Source organism: Triturus cristatus, chromosome 1_2, assembly GCF_964204655.1.
Source record: "Triturus cristatus chromosome 1_2, aTriCri1.1, whole genome shotgun sequence".
NCBI lineage: Eukaryota > Metazoa > Chordata > Amphibia > Caudata > Salamandridae > Triturus > Triturus cristatus.
The window spans coordinates 858,349,238-858,373,104 of record NC_140580.1 but is presented as its reverse complement, the minus strand read 5'-3'; the positions used below and the strand labels follow the sequence as shown (position 1 = coordinate 858,373,104).

Genomic DNA, 23,867 nt, shown 5'->3' with positions numbered 1-23,867 from the left:
ATTTCCTCGGGTTTCAAACATCATCTAATAAGCATTAAGAAATAATTTCCTTTAGGCAGATCCGTAGGGGATGTTGCCAATTCAACATATTCAGAATGGCCCCTGTGGATGCCTCAGCTTCCATTGACAGGATTGTTTGCATTCTAGTTCTTTAGCAGGGTTGCTCTCTGGCGTCATCTGAGTGGCTGTTCTGGAGTGGCCAGCCTCCTTTTCGCACCGTCGCTCTATGGTTGGCTTTCTAGCCACATCTGCCTCTCTATGCTCTTGCCCTCCCTTCTTCGCTCATCTGTGTTCCTGTCATGGCGCTGCTTCTGCTCTTGCTACCGGCTTTGGTCGCTGCTGTCTATGAAGATCAAGTGGGGAAATTTGACTGGTGCGTGAAGGGCTGGGAAAGGAAAGCTGCATACCACCACAAAATTGTCATGCCAAACTGTCCTTTCTGCTACATGAGTTACCGTTCTCAATTGCTCCTTGAACTGCTTACCCAATTGCTCCCTGAGCCGCTGACCTTCTCGATGCTGTCAGAAATGTGAAGTTTCTATTTTTTGCTTATAGACAGCACACTGATCCTCTCTGAATGGCCTTGTTTTTGCTACACCTCCCTTTAGTTTATTCCCTACCCCTCTTCTCGGACCGCAATGACTTGCTCTAGCATTACCCCAGTCCCAAAATGCATCGCAACCCCTGCTCACCAAATTAAACGTGCACCAGTCCATATTTCAGCTAGTGAATGCAAAGCACTTCCATCTCACCACCCCTGCAATAAGATAAGGATCGATTGCTTCCATACCGCAGGATTTCTTCTTAAGCGAAACACCCCCCACCCACCCACGTCCTAAACTTAAATGCGACTGCATGACCCGCATTCCTGTACCACCATCTATCCACTTGCAGTAAATTACCTCCCTCGTGTCCTTGCTGTGGTGGGAACGGTGTATGTTATGTTTTAGGTACGTGTATAGCGCTGTATTGCCAGTAGACTAGTATGGCCTTTCAGCGCTGTCTAAGTTCGGAGACTTTCGTGTCCTGGTCTCGAAAGTTCCGTCGCAGTTCAAAGTCTGTTTTATGAGCTGGATAGTCATTCATGTGGGTGTCGTTTAGTATGCACCTTTTAGATATTTGGTTATATACCTTATGTTCAGGCCACAAGTCCTAAAAAAAGAAGTGGGCGGACTAACCTAGTTAATCAGAATGCAAGTGTCATCATGGCGCGTGACATCACGGCTCGTGACATCACAGGAAGTACCATCATAAGAAGTGACATCAGATCTTAAGCCCTCACGTATATGTTTAACATGTCTATCATGAGTACACTGGAGCATATTTCGAGTATATAGGGAAACCCTACTGATTTAGGCAGAAGATTCACATTTTGTAAGTTATACATAAAACAGTGCTGCCTTTTGAGCTGTATTAGATGTTCGTGTATTGTCCCAATTAATGTCTTCCGTTGGGGTGTTTGGATTGTTTATTATTATGGTTGGTACTGTTGTGAGCTCAAGTATACTCAACTACATAGATTATCTGGGCTATTTTGGATATTTTGCCCATCTTACACTGTATGTGACAGTATGTGCCCTCAAAAGCGAGGGGGTAGAGTATTGTGCTATTCTCACCTTTGCTTTCTACTTAGGTCCACATAACTGTGTTGGACCCCTCACTCTGACAGTACACTCGGAAGGAAGTAGTATATGGTGCCCTTCTTAAACGTTCTGTGGTCTCTGCGGCCTGCACTGCATTCTGCTGTTCTCAAGCATTGAGTCTCTGGTCCTGCGGCAGCAGCCTGTTGTGCCCTTCTCTCAATTGTGTGCTTGTTCTTAGGAATTATCAGTGTGCTGTGCTCTTCGCATCCGTTTTGGTATTCCCCATCCCTAGACAGAAGACGTTAGGTACCTCGCACCTTCCCTGTTGCACTCCTTATGTGAGGGTAGGATATTATGCCCATCTGATGATTTCTGTGCCCGTCCTGAGGTGGCAGCAGCATGTTGTTTCTTACCTTATTCGTTCTCATCCTGAGTAGGAACAGTATGTTTCTCACATTTTGTGTGCCTGTCCTCGGTGGTAAATGCTTGTCCTAACCCTTTCAGTACACGTCTAAAAGGCAGCTCCCTATTGTGTCCCTCACCATTTTGTCTCCTTGATTTTAAAGACGCTGTACATGTCATTTACGTCTTTTCTTTTCGGTGTCTGTGCTGAAGAGACAACATAATGTTATGCCTATAGCCTTTTTTCTGCCCTTAGCGAAGAAGCAGCAGTTGTATAATTCTTCTTGTGCACTTCTTTAGGAGGCACCAGTATTTTATTGACCTCACTTTTTCTGCCCATCCAAAGGAAGATGGGATATGTTGTTTCACCATTACTCTGCTTGTGCTAAGACAGTGATATGTTGTGACTCTTGGCTTCCTTGAGCCCGGATCGAGGAGACACTAGTGCATTTTCAGCCTCACTGCCATTTGCAAGAATCTTGAAATGCATTTCACCAGACAAGCAAGTTCCTAGTTGCTGAACTGTCAAGGCTTGCTTGACATGACTGGGACCGTCCTAGTAAGGTTTACTGTAGAGCTTGTTGAAGATGTACCTCCTGTTCTGAGTAAGAATTCCATGCTTAAGGAGATCCTGACTTTGTCATATGACAGAAGTTATCAAGACTGGTCACAATTGCCATGTCTATATCCTAACGGTACTGATAAGAAATGTATCTTTTGTTTGAGGTCTTTTTTAGGGCTTGTTCAGAAAAGGAGACCATAAACACTGACAATTAACTTTGAGGAAAGGGAGCAAGGCACAAAGCTGGATGTCTTGCAGTAGTGAACAGAATAATGTAACCCAGTCTCAGTTGTTAAGTAGAGCTCCACTAAGCTAGGTCCATATCCCCTAGGAGTTGATCGAGTCCTGTAGCCAAATCCTCCCAAGAGGTTCACTGTTCATTGACCAAATAACTCTATTTGGCGTTTGAGCCTGTCTCCATCAAAAATCCCAGTGATACCAGGGAGCATCCCCTACCAGTGCTTCAATACCAGAGATCCTCAGAATAAGGCTGCCGACTCTTTACTTGTTGAATGGCACCAAAAATGCCTTGACTGATAAACGAAGTACCAGTTTCTTCAGAATTGTTTTTTAACCAAATATGTATTTTGGTTTGATTTGCTGGTTTTAATACCCACACCGTCTCCAGTCCCTACCAAGAAGACCTAAAACTCTCTTTGGAAAAGAGGTGTGATAAATCGCTCTTATTCACAGCGACTTTAGCAACCAATTCTCAACACTCCAACAATGAAGCCTGCAGCAATTCATTTACTGTTCTTCATAGAATTATTTTCACCTCATTTTAGAACATAGTTGCTCCCTTCAGGCAGATTTCTTTTAAGCAAAGAAGAAAAATGTTGATACTAATGCTGACTTGCTTGATTCTGAGGTTGTTAGAACCTGTGCTTACATCTATACTTCCCACTATGTGTAAGGCTGAAGGGGCTTTGTACTTGCTCACTCCTTCTAAACCAGTTTCTTCCTGTTTGTCAATGTTATCTCCCTCTGCGCCACAGAATTCATCACTAAGTACTGAAAAGACATTAATGGTTTAATCATTAGTGGTTAGGTCTAGGCTATGAAAAGGGTGATCGATTTAAAAGGTATTGTTTGAAGTATCAATCTCCTCTGCATCCAACTCATCCCAGAGTACCTATTGCAGCTTTGGGAAACTGAAAAGGTCAAGCGCCTCCACAGCTATCCATGCTGGACGAGGTGGCAAAGTTATTGGAGAGCCAGGCCAAGAAAGAATACCTAAATTCATGCTTTGCACTTCGACAGATTAGCCCAACTGACGTGATAAAAGCTTCCAATTTGTAGAACTGGAAGTATATGTAGACATTTTTCAAGTTCTTTCTCAACATGGTAGCAAATACCAGTGCAATCAATAATTCTGTCTGCATGTAGCAGCACAACTTCATTTACAATTCGTCTTGGTAGATTGATACCAAAGACAATTATGCGTCCGTCCTGCCATGTCAATACTTTGTTTTTGCCATTAAGGGATGAAGTGCATGAGGCATGTAAAATCTTTGAGTGCTGTATTATTTATCTTCCCAAACGCAAATTAATTTTTAAGGCTTTACATCGTTATGCTATAAAACAGTCAAGCCTTTAAAAAGAATCGGAGGTTTTGTTAAAAACCAAAGCGTCTGCTATCACCTTGATAGAAGCTCAGGTCCCTCCATAAAGTTTGATAACCTTATTTGTGGAGATGTAAAGAGTGCCAGTAGCTTTCTGTGAGCATGCATCCGCAGAGGAGAAAGATCAATTTACATTTACGATCAACAGAGTTAATAATTTGACTCGTGGAGTTGATTAATATTATCCAGGGAGCTTTTTCCTGAACCATGGCATCCAAAATTGGAGGTAATATAATAGCATTCATTTTTTACCCTGAGCATGAAGAGAACCTGAAGTTTTATTCCGGGTACTTTGTTGTTCTTAAGAGGTCCTTTATTGCTCCTGGTGCAGACTTTTTACACATTCACTCTGGCTTCAAGATGTTCACTTACTCACCGGTATTAAAGGAGGACACCAGTAGTTGCTGAGATTTATAATTGGAGATCAGCATTAACGGTACAGATGTTTACCCTTCCGCTTGAACTTCTCCACCAAGATTTTCTTCCAATAATAGGGCATATTATTTTCTTCAGGGGATCTGCTACATCTAATTTGCATAAACAAATAGCTGGCCATGGCCTAGTTATTTACTTAGCTATTTAAAGATTACAATTGTTTTCGATATGTTTTTCACTCTGGGTTTTTTTTTTTGTTGATCTGGAAAACGTGTCATTTAATTCCATCTATGAGACTTTAATTTATGTGAGCATTCCCATCTCTTGGGCAGATAGTACCCTCGAACTAACAGTGGGATAATGTTCTCTATTTGATATTCGTTGACCTGAAAACGGCCTTTGATTTTGGTTCCCAGAGATAAATTATGGGATGCTCTCAAACACCTGGGAATCTCTTCATATCTCTTGACATTGATCATGTGATTACATGCGGGAAATTATGCCCAAGTGAGGTACGGGAAATTCAGGGAACTAACCCCTCGTTTTCAGGTTAATAAAGGGGTAAGGCAGGGTGGGTGCTTGCCCCAACCCTCTTGTGCCTCTTCATTAGTGCCCTAGTTAACCATTTAAATGAGGTAGTGGACAACGATGCCCCCAAGTTGGCACACAACAAGGTGCCAGCAATGATGTTTGCTGATGACACCTTGCTTCTTTCAAAGTCACCTATGGGCATCCAAAGGGTTCTCAACAGTTTTGCAACATTCTGTACTGCTAGAGGGCTGGAGATTAACACGCTAAAAACCAAATTCATGGTTTTTAATCCAGCCAAATCCTCCTGTCCCAATCCCTCACTAAATGGTACCTTACTAGAGAGGGTGACAGTCTTTGATTATCTTGGTGTCACACTGTCTGGAAAGTTTGCAGGGGCCCTCAAGTAGCTAAAGCTAGCCTCAAAATTGCCCACACGGTAGGGGGAGTATTAAAAACCTACAGGAGTTCCTCTTGTAAACCGGCCGCCACGGTGGCCGAGATTTACAAAGCGCAAATAAGGAGTGCTGTAATGCATGGGGATGAGCTTTAGGGGCATTGTCCCCCCGGTGGCCTGACCAAAACTGAACATAATTTTATGAGACAGTTGCTGGGTCTCCCATCTAGGACTCCACTCATCCCTGTATGCATGGATCTTGGCATTAGACCCATAGCGGAGGAGTTAGGCCTTCGCCCATTAACATTCTGGCGCAGATTGTGGGTGACCCCGGAACTTGCAGGCTATTGGACAGAACTAAAGATGATTCTGGGCTATCCGGGCTCAGGTAACTTGCCAAGGTTCTCATATATCAGGGATACATGCTACAAGTTAGGATTGCCAAATCTATGGAGTAACCCAGAAGTAGCATCCCAGGCCATTTCATGTCTCTCACTAGTCAGAGCTTATAGATCGCTTAAATTAGTTTACATACAGGGGAATACTTTATTAGGACATTTAACAGTTGACCTTTTAAACATCAAAGATGTGTACCACTTTGAGCACTTTATGGATGTCATTCAACCTTTTTTGGCATGGAAACTTTACTTTCAGTTTAAAAAGGGATTCTTCCTCTCTGTGCCTTTACCAGCAAATGGTCAAAAGCCTCCCCACTGGGGCGTCCTGCATGGAACTGCCCGACGAGACTGACATCCACGTTCTCTTTTTTTTGTCCCGGGTACAAATCTTTTTCTTTGAAATTCAAGGAGAGGGCGCTCTATAAACCAAAAGGATGGAGCACCCAATAACCATAAAGTTTAAGAAAAGTATTCCCTTTGGATACACTCAATATTCAACAATACACACTCATACCATCATAGTATACTCAACATGTCTCACTCACTAATGGTTTAAGCACTTATGAATCACCACTAAATATTATCACAATTATTTTATTATTGATAATTTAAAAAAAAAATCTTTAAAAAATCTCCTTCTAAACAACTTTATACATCCAGGTATTTGATCATATTAAAAACACAATTCTAAGAAAACGGAGATCTATAAACAAGACAATTCACTCTGTCTTCAAAAACTAATCTGGGTGAACATGTAGATCGCCTAAAACACTGATGAAAGTTCCATGTCAAAACATTGTGGTGAACTCATCCAAATTTAGCGTTAATAGCGTCGACGCGTTTCGTTGGAAGATATTCAACAGAACCACCTTCTTCAGGACAATGAATTTATATTTTTCTCCTTATGTTAAATCAGAAACACATATTCTTAACATGTGTTAACCTAAAATGCAGATAAAAACATATATATATTACAGTTTCACAAGTGTCCACACTTCAGGATGCACTCCCCCTTGTTCACATGCAACGTGCAGCAGTGAAATAAAAGGCACAAAGACTGCTGTTAGAATCACTTCAATACCTTTATTGGCCTCAGGTGAGGCCTCAATACCCCAATGTCTCATGGGAACAGAAGTCTTTGCATCAAGCCCTGATTGCTGGTACAATGCCATCCGCTACTCGAACACAATTTTTAATAATTTCGCTATTAGTGGGCCTCCTATGGAAAGCGTACCACACTGCCAAACATCCTCGTCATGCCAAAGGTCCGATATCAGCTTGGATTTCACCATGCCACCGGCCCGCTTCTCCCGCAGTGGTGCATCCCCACGGCTGGACTGCTGTGTTAATATTGCCTTTTATTTCACTGCTGCACGTTGCCTGTGAACAAGGATATGTGAAGTATCTGAAATGCGTAAGGCTTTTTTGATTGAACCTATGGTTTTATCGTCTGCGCTGCTGCCTGGATTAATGGAAGTTGCCAATGGGGAGTGCATCCTGAAGTGTGGACACTTGTGAAACTGTAATATATATATATATTACCTATTGGCGGTCGCCAGTAGGTAGTTATAGTTAGGACCACGTTTCCATAGGAAATCCGCAACATTCTATTTTGAATAACTTTTGCGCCGGTCGACGAATCCTCGCGAATTTTTCAAAATAGGTGGGGCGCTACGCTCCGCTCCTACCCTGAAAGTCTCGGGGGGTTTCTTCAAGCGGGGGCTGAGATAAAAGGGGGGTCCCAAAACGCGTTTTTCCCATGCATTTTTCCATAGGACCTTTAGACACAGCTACAGCCCGAACGGCTGAACAGAATTACTTGAAATTTGGCAGAGAGGTAGTCCTCAGGTCAAGGAAGTGCCTTTTGTAGGTTTGGTGTAAATCTGTTCAGTAGATTCTGAGAAAATAGCCTTTAAATCAATATATATATCTGAGCCAGCTTACGGTGCGCTTACGGTGCGCTTACCGTACGCGTACGGTGACGTGCGCGAGCGCGATTCTGATTGGCTCTTAGATCTTAGTAAACATTCGAATCGGCCGAAACCAGGAAGCGGCGGCCGCCATTTTCTCTCTCGCACTCTGAGTAGGGCAGCATAAATGAAGCCCAAAAATGGTTAAAGGGGCAGTATATTGAAATAATAATCACCCAGCAATGATATACGGGCCCCCAAACAACCCACAAATCGCCGATTACGCTTACCCTACGCGTACGGTAAAAAATAAAAAAAAAAATAAAAAGTATCCACACTCTCCCCACCCCATTTGTGCATGGCTTATGAAATAATTGAAATTAATAAACAAAACATTTCACAACGATGCGCATAATATGTCCCCCATGTGCGCACGGTGCGCGAAGCGCATCGTGCGTACGTGGCCCATCTCGCATAATGTGGGCACGCGGTGCACGCAGCGCACCGCGTGACCACCGTGCGTGCATGGCACTAACTGCGTAAAGTGGGCGCGTGGTGCGCCAAGCGCACCGCGTGCTCACTGTGCGCGCACGGAACGAACTGCGTTAAGTGGGCGCGCACGCCACGAATGGCGCAAAGTAAGTTAGCATTTAAAAAACCGTACAAATTCACTGAAAAAACCATAGGTTTCACACACGTTATAGTTAGGAATTAGCATTTAAAAAACCTTGCAAATTCACTGAAAAAACCATAGGTTTCACACATGTTATAGTTAGCTGTACATGTTACTGATAAAAAAACCAATGAAATTCCCCCGTTATAGTTACTGTAAGCAACTATAACTCACGCGACCGTAATCCTCTGCTGATGACATATGTGTCTTTATGAAAAAAAAATATTTGTAATATATGTATAGCTAAAATTTAATGGAAGAAGACATGGGCAAATAAGTGTCTAAATACAGTATTAGCATCAGCAGAGGATTACGGTCGCGTGAGTTATAGTTGCCTACAGTAACTATAACGGGGGAATTTCATTGGTTTTTTATCAGTAAAATGTACAGCTAACTATAACATGTGTGAAACCTATGGTTTTTTCAGTGAATATATATATATATATATGTCACCTATCGAAATATTGTATTTCATATTTGATTAATTTTTAACCAATACACTATTTTCAATTTTAAACATATCTCTAAACTTAAAAAAAATAAATATTATATTTAAGACCATCAAAATCACATTGGTGTACATATAACTCAATTAATAATTGCTCAAACCATTCATACTTCCCAATTGTCAAAAACCAACACATAACTATATCCACATATATTTCAAGTAGTCAGATGTCCCATGACAAACCACACTGGGTTGTTTCAAAATGTTTTTTTTAAATATAAAAGGACTCACTGGTGCAACCGCACTCTAGTTCAGATGCTTATATTCAATTGTTTTTTCTGCATCTGAAATATTAGAGAACAATTCTAATTTTGCCGTTTTTGTTCTCAATAATTCTTCATAACAAAATGAATACTAGCTATTTTATTTAAAAAGCCGGTCATTATACATAATATGATTAAGGCCACTGCAACGGTGTTGATTAAACTATTTATAAGTACACCTAGAATGGTTTTATATTATGTATTATATGCAATGTTTTTTAAGCCATCTTAAGATAGAACAAACCAATAGTTATTATATTATTCCCACCTTCTTTAAAACAAGTTGCAAAAAATCTGCCGACTCTTCTAATTCAATTTTGCACTAACATCAGGGTCTCAATATGTCCCCTTAATTTTTTGCTCTTTAAAATACTTAGCGAAAAACTGCAAAAGAAATGTATATACTATGTATAAAACACTTGCAGCCAACGTTTGGCCATAAATCCTAACTTGCAGTCACTTATATCAATCATGTTAGACATACCGTGGATCCCAATCAGGTTTTCACGTAGGACCTTAATTATCAATATTCGTAGTTCCTTAATTTTTCTGGCCCGAGTATTCGTGGCTCTAATAAATAAAAAAAGTAAGTAAGTAGCTCATTTCTCTCAAGTATAAAGCTTGAACATAGATTTTTTTGCAAACAATCTAAAGTGCACATAGCTAATCGCATCTTACCTCAATAGTTATATTTTAACCACGTCGGTCAGTTTATCGTGCCCCAAAGTTCCCGCGGATTAACCCGACTTCCTTTTTCCTGTTGCTTTTATATTCCATTGCTTGCGTACCGCCGTTGTTTACGTGCCGCCATTGTTACGTCAGTTGCTCATATAACCGTTTTTTCAACACGGCAAAACTTTATTCTACTCTTCGCGTGCCGCCGCGGTTTACAATTCACTACTACTGCGTCGTACACCACTGTATCCTTGACGCGAAAAAACTTTATTAGCAACTGTTTTATAACCGTGAGGCTTGCAAACATCAGTATTGTATCTAAACATCATCCGTTAGTATACCATATCTTTACCCTTTACAGTGATGTTTATTTCATAATTAATACAACTCACCCTATTTGGCGGTGTGTTCTCTCGAACAAGGATTATAAAGAATTAATTATTCTATTTTGTTTAAAACACATATTATCCACTACTATAAATAAATAGAATTCATATCCCAATTGGTACCACTCTCATTAATCAAAAATGTATAGTCTCTAAAATTAATCTTCAAAGTAAAATATTTGCATACTCAAAGGGGTATTCCTTTTTATTCTACTTATCAGTATATTGTGAACCCATATCTACATATCAGATAACAATTCTATTCCAATCCTCTTTTGTATTCAGACCATTCTAAATTGTGTTAAGTGTGGAAATATACCATTGCTCTCTATTTTTTCTTTTAACTTCCATGTTTCCACCTCTTCTATTTATTGTGACTTTTTCTGCTATGAACCACTGGAACTCTGTGTGTCCATGGTGAAGCTCTTTGTAATGGTCCACAAGAGGAGCATTTAGTTTGCCAGTGTTAAGTGCTGATCGATGTTCCAACAACCTTAGCCTAAGTTCTCTTCCTGTCTCTTCCTGTCTCCCCCACATATGCTAATCCACAGCAGCATCAGATATAGACCACATTACAACTCCTACAGTTATTTAAACTCCTAGGAGTAATAGTGTATCCATTGTGGGTCAATGATAAAATTATTGCATATCGAACAATGGCTGCATTTATTGTTACCTGAAGCCTTGTCTCCATACGAGGTATTTTGTCTCATAGGACCATTCTCCCTATAGGTATGAACTAAATTTCTACGTATGTTGTCATTGCGTTTAAACGCAAAAAGGGGCTTTGGTAACTTAACATCATTGCCCTCATTCAGAATACTCCAATTGGAGTTGATTACATTTTTTAACCTATTACTAATATTCGAGAACTGGGTTACACACACCAATTTGTTACTCAGTCTTTTTTTCCCTTTGTTTCTTATTTGGGTCTGAACTGAACATACTTTCTCGGTTATAAAACCGGGCCCGTTTAGAAGTGTTTTTAAACAATTTCTTCGGGTAACCCCTATCAAGTAATTTCTTACTTAGAATATCAGAGTGTTTATAAAAATCTTCGATATTGGAACAGTTCCTCCGAAGACGGAGGAACTGTCCAAAAGGGATGTTATCTCTTTGAGATTGAGGATGATAACTTTTATAGTGGAGTAATGTATTCCTGTCAGTGGGTTTAGAAAACAACTCCACTGCAAGAGATCCTTCCACATTTTTAATAGTTATATCCAAAAAGTTGACAGCGGTATTGTTGTATTCTGCTGTGAACTTTAGGTTAGGATCACCCAGATTTAGCCATTCTAGGAATTCTTGTAGGACAGATTCCTCACCTTCCCAGATAAAAAAGATATCATCAATAAAGCGACGCCACATCAAGATGTTATCAGAAAATGGCGCCACTTGATTGAAAACATGCTTGTCTTCAAATTCCCCAACATAAAGGCAGGTCAGACTGGGAGCACAAGTTGCTCCCATACTGGTACCTTTGCACTGAATATACAGATCTTCTCTGAATAAAAACATGTTATTTTTAAGCACCATAGTGATACACTACACAATGAATTCTTTACTTGCCCCTCTCAAGTCATTATCTCCAAGAGTATTTTCAGTGACCTTGATGGTATCTTCTTGAGGTATGTTCGTATATAGCGCCTCTATGTCGAGGGTCACCAATATTTGATTATGTTCATTAAAGGTGACACCCTCGATCATGTATCATTGTTTCTTGTTCCCTTTTTGTGGTCTTATCGACCAAAATAAAGTTTGTTGAAATGGAATGGAATGGATAAACAAATAGCTTGTCATGGCCCAGTTATTTACGTAGGTATTTAAAGATTACAATTGTTTTCGATATGTTTTTCACTCTGGGCATTTTTTGTTGTCAATCTGGAACAGTGTCATTTAATTCCATCTATGAGACTTTAATTTATGTGAGCATTTCCATCTCTTGGGCAGATTGTACCCTCGAACAAACAGTGGGATAATTTTCCAACCCTACCATGACTACAGCTTGTGGGTCCTGAGTATTTTGGACCTAATGGTTCTCTGCATTCATGTGGTTCCCCAGACTCCACATTGGAGATAGTGTTCTAAATACCACCTGGATTGAACCTGAACTCAGCCCCTACCTAAACTTGCAATCTAGAGTATTATAGTTTCCAGCCAAGTACTGTAGTCTGGTGGATTTTAGAGTCCAGCCTCGGGAAAGGAACCTTTTTTTCAGTTTCATTACTACTATCCCATTTAGCATAGGTTTCTCTCTGTGAAGGTGGGGCGCTCATGGCTGTAACACTCTTACTGCCAGGAGCAGAGGCTTATGGACTCTGGACCTGGCTTTGTGGATATCTTCTTATCAGCCATCTGAAGCTACTGCAGCAAACATGCTTCACATGGCTTTTGAAAGCTGGGCTACCATTCCCACGTAAGTTTCTGGATGGCCTTGTGCGTTTCCCTCAGTTGTTTTAGCCCATTAAGCATTTTCCCGATGAAGTGCACTGAGACCCGCAATTGAGCTCTGAGGCTAAGAGGGCACCCGAAGTGCACCCCGGAGAGAATAGGGTAACAGAGTAAGAAAAATGATCTTAGCGTGGATTTTTGTAGTTGTAGTCTTTGCTCTCCCCATTCTAAACCTTAACCCATCTGTCCTGTTAATCAGCTCTTGCTGTGCTACAATTATGGATGTCTGCGAATCACATTTAGGAACTGGGTCTGGTGGTTACATTTGTAAGAAATTATTAGATTTGTTATTGTCCTCCCAAGGAGCACTACAAATCATTGACGCAAATTGCGCAAGTGAAAATAATGGAAGACACAGCAATTAAAAAATATTTAGGAATCTTACTACTGATAGTAAAGTAAAAAGCAAATATTTTTAAATAGTCCCCCATAAAACTCTCCAAAGTTACATGTCCAATAAGTATTAGTTACAGTTGGTGGAGAAGACAAGCTTGAGAACATAGACCGAATTTCGAGTTTTTTTTACCTCAAAAACATCCTTTATAGTTACTCCAAGCTAGCAGTCTTAATAGAGAGAAGTGACCATCACGTCCTAATTTTTGCATTTCTTCTCTGCCTGATAGATAGGTTCGTTCCTTATAGCTTAAGCCTTCCTAGCCTTCTGTACATGGTTTTAAGGGAGGTGTGTGTATGTGTGCGAAAACAATCTGCGCAGTTTGTGGTCAGTGAAACATAGTCGAGGCATTTGTTTATGTAAGATGGCACGGTCTTCTATTTGCTGTAATGGCCTGATTAAAGCAGAATGATTTTTATCTTGAATGAAATTGAACTGTGTGACTGCATCTTCGGATAAACAAATTAAGGGCAGTGAAGAGGTGCCGTAGAGCATGGGCTTAACCATCCTCTGACACATAACTTCACCAAAACTATAGAGCTCAACTTGCTTTGATCAAGCACTTCAACACCCCATCAGGAGTAGCAAGTTGCTATATAAATGCAAATCTTATTCCCTCTTCCATCCCTCCACTATCCTTCTGAAGCCAAATAACTGACTAACATATCCATCACTCACATTACTTTCATATTTCACTATACTAATTCACCACTAATCCTTTATGGGTTCCGGAGTAGCGTGCTACTTGCTGAAAAACCACTTCGACGACTTGTCAGGGGTAGTAAGCTCTATATAAATGCAAACACAATACAATACAAGAACCCTCCTGTCGACCTAAAGAGAAAATAATCCTTTTACTTTAAAGAACTCGTTTCCACCAGAGGCCTTGATTGCATGCTTCATCGTAGAGTTCTACCCATTCCATTGCAGAATGTCGTGTGCTACAACCTATGAGATGCATTGGAGCACTTTTTTGGAAAAAGAATGCGGTGGTAAGTGGCGGTAGCGTTACTCTTTTAAAAAAAAAAAAAAAAAAAAATACCTGCTTGTTAGGCCTAAAGTTTTAATCTGGGCACCAACCAGTATGGTTAATAACGGGAAAAGTTAGGAAGTTCCACGGCTAAATTTACCTCTACTTCCTCTTAGGATCAACGTGTTTCTGCTACATATGTTCACCAATTCTTGTGACTTTCATCAGGACTGATTAACTACCGCAATCTACACCTATTCCATAATGCTGATGTAACTGGTGAATTTACCATACATTTGCGAAGCACACCTGAACCACCTACTTGGTGTCTGTAAATGGGTATATACTAAGGCTTTTAATAGATGTAGGCACGTACTAAGGTCTTTTATGCTAGCAGGCCAGGCAGGCACCTCCGTGTACCTATGGAACACTATAATGTGCCTTAACATATGCGCATTTACAGACACCAAGTAGGTTGTTTAGGTGTGATTGATTTGTGTATGGTAAATTCACCAGTTAAGTCCACAGCATGGAATAGGTGTTGATTGTGATAGTATAATCGGTCCTGACGAAAGCCACATGCATGTGGGAACGTAAGTGCTAGAAACTTGTTGACCCTAAGAGGATGTAGGGGTAACTAGAGCCCCAGGACTTCCTAACTTTTCCTGTTTTTAATCATATTGGCTGGCGCCCAGATTAAAACGTTCAGGCTAGCAGGCGAGTATTTTTGAAAAGTATCCATACCCCCCACTCGCTACCATATTCCTTTTCCAACAAAGTGCTAAAGTGCATCTTATATATTGTAACATGCTCTGTTCTGCAGCAGAACAGGAAGGAACTTTATGATGAAGCATGCCACCAAAGGCTACTTACTGCTGGTGGGTAAGAGTTATTAAAAACAAAAGGGTTCTTTTCTCTTTAGGTCGACAGGTTCTTATATTGATCCAATTGAGTTGGGCTCTTTAGTTTGTGTAAGGTAACTGCATATTTGACCACTTTCTTGGCATGATACAGAGGCAGGAGATTTTAGTATGCACAGATCTGGCTACCTAGAGACAATGCAGTGATGTTCTCGTTCTTTTGAAGAATGTACTTTCCTACTGAGTTTAAGTGCATTTCTCTGTGAATTAATTTATATAAGAAGTTAGGAGGAGACTGGTCAATACAATAGGCTAATCTCAAACTTCTCTTACGGGCTCTGGCAGACACACTTGTCAGTGTAGCCTCCGCCCTTATTGCTTGGACAGCTAGGAACTGGCGTACTCCAAAATAGATGCGGCAGTAGGTGACACGTGTGTGTATGTGCGTGTGTGTGTGGCTCATGTGCATAGAAGAACAGGTACGCTTGGAGCTCAACAATTTTTTTCAAAGTGACAGTGCTCTTTTTAGTGATTTGTTCTCTTCAGGACTTCCTGTGGCACAGTCAGTTAGCAACTAGAAAGCGACTAAGGTGTTTAAGTTATTATGTCATGTCCATTTCTCTGTTTTTGTGATAGCCTGATGACAGTCATATTCCGTGTCAACTTCATTCTTTTTGTACCCAGCTCCCAAACAGTAGTATGTTGTGCCTTTCTTACCCTTTCTGCCCCTTCTTGTGTAGCAATAGTATGTTGTACCCTTGTCAACCTCTGTCCTCGAGAAGAAGCAGTTTTCCATGACTTTGTCACTCTTTCTAAGCCAGTCCAGAGTAGGCACTGGTGTGATGCAACCTATTAATCTTTGCCCATCATTGTTAGATAGTGAAATTGTGTACCTTCCTCACAGTTTCTTTTCCCTTCCTTGTAGTCATGAGCAGAAACCTACTTCTCTTACCCTTTCTATTCCCAACTGTAGAAATATCAGTTAACTCTTCTGCTCTGATACGGTTTGTACCATTCTTGGGGAAACTGTTTTGCCATTCTTCTTGCTTTCTCTTTCCTCATGTGGTAGACATTTGTAATGCCGCTATTCTCCTTTCTGTGCATGTCTGTATGAGGCAGCAATATGTTATTACGTTCTTATCCTTACTTTCGCTGTTGGATGATAGCTTTTCAGTCCCTTTCCATGTTCTTGGGAAACTGCTATATTTAATGCCCATCTTACCATTTCTTCCCACACCCTCAGGAGACAGCAGTATGTTGGAAAACTGAAGTTTGCATCTCTGGAGTCGTCCCTTGGTGCTAAGAAGCTAATCGTAGCCACCGAAAAGAATGTGATTGCAGCGTTAAATGCAAGGACTGGTGATCTTTGTGAGTAGCCTTTGCAAAGCCATATTTCTTTTACATTTTTGACCTTAAAACACTATCATTATACTACAGCACATCAGATATGTTTCATTACATATTTCAAGCGGCAGCGCAATCAATTTATTTTTATTATAGCATTAATGGTATTATATGCACTTTAAAAGACAAAAGACATTTGGTTTAATAATGAATCTTCCAGCTTCAGTTAACAATAATAACATTACAAAGGTTCAAATGGTCACCCATTATCTGATGAGCAGTTATTTAGACCACATCACTGAATCTTTAACATTCCATTGTAGACTTGGCAGTCGGGTGTTAACAAAATCAATAGGCATGTGCAGGTGTCAGATTTCTGGTCTGTATTGTTATTGTTGAGTAGATTAGGAAAGACCCAGACCAAAGAACAAGGAGAGCATATTTCCCCCTTTTCTGCCAGAAGCTAAATGTTGTGTCGTACAATCAAATTGATCGATCCCATGGCTGTTTCTGCCATGCAGGTGGTTGATAAACCTTATTGCTGACACATTGTCCATATTCAGTAGCACACAACTGACCACCCAGTCGTTCATCAAGGACCTGATGATAAACAAGTTCACCATGAGTTTCAAGCAATTTACATGAAGATACATGCAATCCATGGAATAGAACTACTTTTCATCAGGAATAAAATCACCAAATATATACAACAAAGGAACCTCCGCTCCAGATTTCGACCCCGCCTCAAAACCCCAGCTTATAAGAAACAAATTCATGGTTAGTACATCTTACTCTGTTCAATCAGCCAAACTATGGAAGTCATTACCCACAAACATAAGATCCACGGATAACTATCTTATCTTCAGAAGACTACTCAAGAGTAGTCTGAATCCTACATGACCACCATATCAAAATACAAATGTTCAGCATAAGCTTGTTAATGTAAACATGCATAGTTTGATCATTTGAATGTATTTAGATATGTGCATATATTTGTACAAATGCTTGTACTGCTTGTAGTTTAAACATATACAGCTATTTTGAGGTCTGCTTAACAAATTACTGTTTAAATATATATATTATTGTATGCTTAACACGTTAGCCCGAAACCGGTCCCAGGATGCTTGTTTCCGGTCCAGGGAAGACATGGCCTGTTCGTTCGGGCTAGACTGTTCCCATGAGGCACAGGGTCAAGACTGATTTGCATATAGCTCTGTCTGAACTGGGGTGGCGAAGTGCGCTAAAGAATGATGATGGATTCAACCCAGATCTGTGACTGGTTGTAAGTGTCTGAAAAGTTTCAGCGCTCTGTCCATCATCTCTTTGTGTTTGCTTTGTTCGCCCTAAGTTGGCAGGGTATGCCCAGATGTGGGTCCCTTGCGCACTTTGCCACTGGATTCAAGCTAGCGTGGCTGATGAGGGCTGTTAGCCCGAAACCGGTCCCAGGATGCTTGTTTCCTGTCCAGGGAAGACATGGCTTGGCAGTTCGGGCTGGACTGTTCCCATGAGGCACAGGATCAAGACTGATTTGCATATAGCTGTGTCTGAACTGGGGTGGCGAAGTGAGCTAAAGAATGATGATGGATTCAACCCAGAGCTGTGACTGGGGGTAAGTGTCTGAAAAGTTTCAGCGCTCCGTCCATCATCTCCTTGTGTTTGCTTTTAACATGTGTATATGCCACTGCATAGTTTACATAGGAGTTACTTGATTGTATGCTTATGAGTCTCTGTTTTTATTTATTTTATCTATCACAATGTGTACATTGGACAATAACATTTATTTATTTATTTATTTATTTATTTGTACTCTTGTATAGCGCTGGAAGTCAACCCCCGAAAGGGTATCTCCGCGCTTACGCTTTACCAAGGAGCAGGGATCTTATACTAAACAGAGAAATGAAGGGGGGAGAAACCTAACAGGCGACAAATAAAAACGTTTTCAGGGACTTCTTGAAGGATTGAAAATTGATAATATTTTTGAGAGCAGGGGGCAGTGAGTTCCAAAGGATGGGGCCTTTGTAGGACAGGGCTCGCCCTCCCTGCCTAGCTTTTTTTATCCTAGGAACCTGGAGTTGTTGCTGACTGCTGGAGCGCAGGGTACGACTGGGTTTGTAGGGTTTGAATATTTCTTTTAAATATTTAGGTCCATTGCCAAACAAACATCTGTGAATAGTGCAGCAGATTTTAAATTCTACACGCTGTCTAATTGGCAACCAGTGGAGTTTTGTCAAGAGGGGGAGTGATGCAGACCTTGGCTGGGCGTTGAGAACTAGTCTCGCAGCAGTGTTCTGGACCACCTGTAGTCTCTGTAGTTGTTCCTCATTTGCCGAGACCAGCAGGCCATTAGAGTAGTCCAGTCTACTTATAACCAAGGCCTGGACGAGAGTCTTCCTATAAGAATCTGATAAAAATGGGAAGACTCGTCGTAGCAGTCCAATGACCTGGAAGCAGGAACCTGCTACTTGATTTGTGTGCTCTTTAAACAGAAGTGATTTGTCTAAGCGCACACCGAGATTTTTGACAATCTGTTTGGGGCTTGGGGTTGGTCCTAAATCCGGGGGCCACCAATCCGCGGACCACAAAAGTGTGGCCTCTCCAAACAGCATTACCTCAGTCTTGCCTACATTACACTGGAGGCGATTAGTGGCCATCCAGTAAGATATTGCCCTCATTCCGTCCGCAAAAGATTTTTGTATTGCGGGCAATAAAGGGGAACAAAAGCTGAGTGTCTTCAGCGTACGACACAGGGGTGAACCCATGAGATCTTACAATATCCGCCAAGGGGGCCACATACACGTTGAAGAGTGTGGGGCTTAGGCATGAGCCCTGTGGCACTCCCTTGGTGAGCTCCCTTGAGATAGAATGGTGGGAGCCCAATCTTACCTCTTGTTGGCGATCCGAAAGAAAGCTTTCCAGCCAAGAAAGAGCCACACCTTCTATTCCCCTCTCCCTCAGACGATCGAGAAGTATCTCATGAGACACAGTGTCGAAGGCAGCGGATAAGTCTAACAGCACTAGAATCATTGAGTTTCCTCCATCCAGTGACATCTTGATGTTATCAGTCACTGAGAGGAGGGCAGATTCTGTGCTGTGATTGGGCCTAAATCCAGATTGAGAGAAGTCTAGGCCCTCCGCTGCCTCGATGTATTTGGACAAGTGAGTGTTTACGTGTCTCTCGGTCATCTTGCTGAGAAGGGGTAGGAGGGAGATGGGTCGAAGGTTGGAAAGGTCGGTCCATGGAATTGCTGCGTTCTTTCGGATTGGGTTCACCACTGCTTTTTTCCATTCTGTGGGCACAGATCCTTCCCTAAGAGAATGGTTGATCAGTATTTGAATATGGGGCCTAAGCAGATTTTGCAGGGAGGCAGTTATTTTAGCTGATAAAAAATCATCTGGGGATCCAGATTTTATATGGCTCATAAGGGAGGTGAGATCTGAGTCATTGACTGCTGGGAATATCGTAAGTGTGGTTTTACTCCGTGTGGGCAGGATGGAGGGGAGAGAGAGTTATTACTATTTTGATTGGAGACCAATAAAATTTTGTCGTAAATCAAATTGATTTTATTTTCAAAGAACAAGGAGATTTCATCGCATAATAGTTCGGAAAAGTCATCAGGGCTTTTGCATGCGGTAGGTTTTACAAACTCCAGAAGAATTTTAAATAATTCCTTGGATCGATTTCCCGCTTCTGCGAGTTGTTGAGAGAGGCTATTCCTCCGAGCAAGTTTGATGTTTTTGTAATATTTAGTCTGGGCCTCATGATGTGCTTTCTTGTTTTCTTCGGTTCTTGTTTTTCTCCACTTCTTTTCCAACCTCCTACATTTTTGTTTTTCTGTTCTAAGCTCCTCAGTATACCATGTTTCCTGTTTGGTGGCAGGGTATTGTTTGTGTAATTTTAGAGGTGCTATTTTGTCAATTGCTTCTTTGAGGGAATTGTTGAATTTGGTTAAAACGGTCTCTATACTATCTGTCTCTGTGGGAATGGGCTGCTTCCATTCCTTTTGCAATTCCTCTACGGTGACTTTATGCCACTGTCGACGCCAGACAGGTGGTAGGGAGTTTTTATTGGAGGGCTTATCCGCTTTAGATATTGAGAATTCCACGATGAAGTGGTCGGACCAAATTATTTGAACCAGGGAAAGACATTGTACTTTGGGGAAATTGGTGAATACCAGGTCGAGAAGGTGACCACCTATATGGGTGGGCTCGTGGTTTTGCAGAGTCAGACCGAGGGAAGATAATTCAGAAACCAGGGAGATTGTTTCAGGGAGTGCGGGATTATCAACGTGGACATTAAAATCGCCAAGAAGGAGGAAATCTTCTTTTGCTTTAAAATATGGGGCCAAGAGTTCCAATAATGCAAGGGAGAAGCCTGTAGAGGGCCCCGGAGGACGATAGACTAAGGCTCCTTTCCAGAATCGGTTTGTGGCATATTGCATTTTAAAAATTATTATCTCAAAGAGGGGGCTGTGCTTCTGTTCTAGTGTTGTGATCTTCAGATGTTCTTTATGCATGATGGCTAAGCCACCACCTATTTTCTCTGGGCGGTCAAAATGGACAAACTTGTAGCCAAGAGGAACCCCCACAGCAATAGCAGGGACCGTATGAGGTTTCAACTAAGTTTCCGTTAGGAAGCAAAGGTCGGGTTGAGTAGTATGTATTAGGTCCTATACCTCTAGTTGATGTCTAGGTAGGGAGCGAACATTTAGGAGAAGGCACTTTGTCCCTTTAGGTGGAGTTTGTTCCCTTTTATCTAACATCTCAGTGCTGGGTTTTGTAGGAGAGGCTTGGTATTTGCAATATATGCAAGAGAAAGGGCCCTCAGGGCATGGCCAGGAATCTCTGGAGCATTCTGTGAGAGGGATTGGTCTGAGGTGTAACAGAGTTTGCGCCGAAAACCTGATGTGAGGGGCCCTTGCAGAAGTGATAGGCGTGGGTGTCGGGCCCATGACCCCTGGTCCCGTCCTGTCGCGGACGGGCGCAGACGGGCAGGACTCTGGCACGACTCCGGCGCAGATCCGGCGCGTCCGCAGTACGCGTCCGCTGCGCGGAGTCATAGCCGTTCTTTTTAAAGCGCTGCTAGAGCGCGTCACCCGCCTGGCCCACACCCAATATGGCCGCCAAAAACCGGGAACCCAGCCCTCGGCGTCGATACTCGGCCGAGGGCGGTCCGGAGGCAGGGGAGGGGGGAAGGAACACAAAGCACTTAGGAGCGCTAAGGAAGTCTCTAAGTCTCTAACGCTTATTAATCAAGCGATGTAAATCACACGAAGTTAAAATACAGGGAGAATGCTAAAATGCACAAAGTAAAAGAAAGAGACCTCCCGGCTTCCGCCTCAGGAGGGGAAAGGTTGCTTCTGTTGGTAATTTGTATTTATAAGTGCCTGTAGGAAAGTGCACCTTTTTGCATGAATGCCCCCCCCTCCCTCCCCCTTTTTGCCTGATGGTGATGCTCTTTGACTGTTTGTGCCCTGGGTTCCTGCTAACCAGGTATCCAGGGCCTATGTTCATTCCCTTAAACTGTTTTTTTGGAAACCCAATTGGCAACTCTTGCCACATGCAAGTCCCTTGTAAAAGTCATCATAGGTACCAAGGGCACTGTGACCAGGGAAGGACTCTGAGGACTAAAGCACATATTGTGCCACCCTTAGAGGCCCTGTACCTTAACACACACACCCTGCCATTGCAGGCTGCGTATTTTTGTTCAGCGAAAAGTGAAAAGTCGACATGTCACACATCCCTGTGTGCCATGCCTACAAACCACTGCCTATATCATAGGTAAGCCACCCCTCTAGCTGGGGGCACTATCCCACTGGTGAGGGTACTTGTGGGTGAGCCCTGTCCCCCTACAGTGTCTAAGTTCATTCTTACACATTGTGAGTTCAGTAAAACCATAAAGACTATATGGTCTGGGAGTTTGTCATTACGAACTCCACAGCACCGTAAGGGCTTTACTGAAATCTGAAGGAAGGTCCTGACCTGCACCTACCTGAAACACCCATAAAATTAGTATTTAGGGGCAACCCCGAACCTTGCCTCCTCAGACCAGCAAGAAGAAGACGGACTAAAGAGCCGTTCTGAAGGAAGAAGAGGAGGACACTAACTGCCTTGGCCCCAGCCCTTACCTACCTGCCTGTCCTGACCTCGACCAGCAGAATCCTGGCGTATCCTGCAGCCACTCTGAGCTCGGAGGACCTGCCCTGCCTTCCCTGCTTGTTTCCCGTGAGCACCGGACTTGCTCATGAACCAGACTCCGGCTCCGGCCGAATCTGCGAGTCTTCACCACTCTGCACTCGACACCCACAGCCCAAGTTTGATTGGCCCCACACCACTAGAAGGTCTCCATGACGATCCTGACCTGGATCTGATGATCCCTGGCCTACCTCAAGCCTCGCGACAATGCCTGCAGGCTCCATCTGGAGGGTCCACCTAACCGCGACCACAGCCAGTAAGGAAAACCCTATGTCAAAAGACACCCCTGCACCGACACCCCATGGTCTTGGGTGGCCCAACCGACAGTGTCCCAGCGTCCCTCTACAACCCAACTTAACCTCTCCAACTGGTGGTTGCCTTCAGAAGATCTTCGTGCCCGAGCCTGCAGTGTTTGTTCTGACCGGAGCTTCCCCATTGAAACCAACAGGGCACCCAACATCGATCCTGCACCCAGCCGCCCTTGTGCCACTGTGGGTGCACCTTGTGTGCTAACTTGGATCCCACTTTGCCCTGAGCTCATTCCTAGGAGCTTTGCTCCCTCAACCTTGTGGCCTGCCCGAGAGCAGCCACCAACCGACAGCTCTCTAGCCCCATTGGCTAACATTGGGCCTCAGCACTCTGCACCAGGCTGCCCGAGTGCCGCTGAGGGAGCTCTTTGAGTGCATTCTTGACCCTGGGGGAACCCTTGTTCTAACCCCAGAAACTCAACCTTCCAGACATTTTACTTACCTGCAAAACGATAACCCCATTTTTCTACATTGACTATTTTCTTCTGGAAAACGTCTACGTTTTGAGGGTGTTTGTATGGAAACATAAAAAACGGTGTTTTGATACAAATTTAACTCCCCTTTTATCTAGGAAATGTCCCAGTGTGATATCTAGGCATATCACACAGAGTAGAAAAAGGTAATCTGAAAAGTAATCTAAAAAGTAATTCAAAAGTAATTTCAACTGTAATTGAATCTTTGCACAAACCTGTAACAAAAGTAATTCTCATCCAGCTTGCTTGTTGATCAATCTGTCTGGAAAAGCACAATTCTATTTACCTGTACCAAGTCCTGCTTGGTTCTACAAATAAAATACAACAAAGGGATATTTTTAATACAGACAATTGGTCTGAGTTCAGTCTTTGAGTGTGTGACTTCATTTCTTGCCTGAGTGTTTACACTAAACGTTTAACACTACACTCTGATAGACATCGTCCTGTTTGTCTCAAGCCCTGACATGACAATTCCGATTCTATTTGACACCATAGTGTAATATGGCAGCCACTGCTGGTATAAAATAAACTGGCATAAATCCACACTCTAGCAAAATGGGGGTGTTAATTCACATGGGAGTAGCAGCGCTTGC

At 42.3% G+C, this 23,867-nt stretch overlaps 1 protein-coding gene across 1 annotated transcript in view; it reads left to right on the top strand.

The window, feature by feature from the left end:
- Nucleotides 1-218: 218 nt before the first annotated feature.
- EMC1 (ER membrane protein complex subunit 1) overlaps nt 219-23,867 on the top strand; it is a 281,531-nt gene continuing 257,882 nt past the window's right edge. Inside the window, exons 1-2 of the mRNA XM_085609063.1 lie at nt 219-373; nt 16,201-16,325. Coding sequence (XP_085465189.1) covers nt 300-373; nt 16,201-16,325 — 199 coding nt within the window. The 5' untranslated portion in view covers nt 219-299. The remainder of the gene's footprint in view (nt 374-16,200; nt 16,326-23,867) is intronic.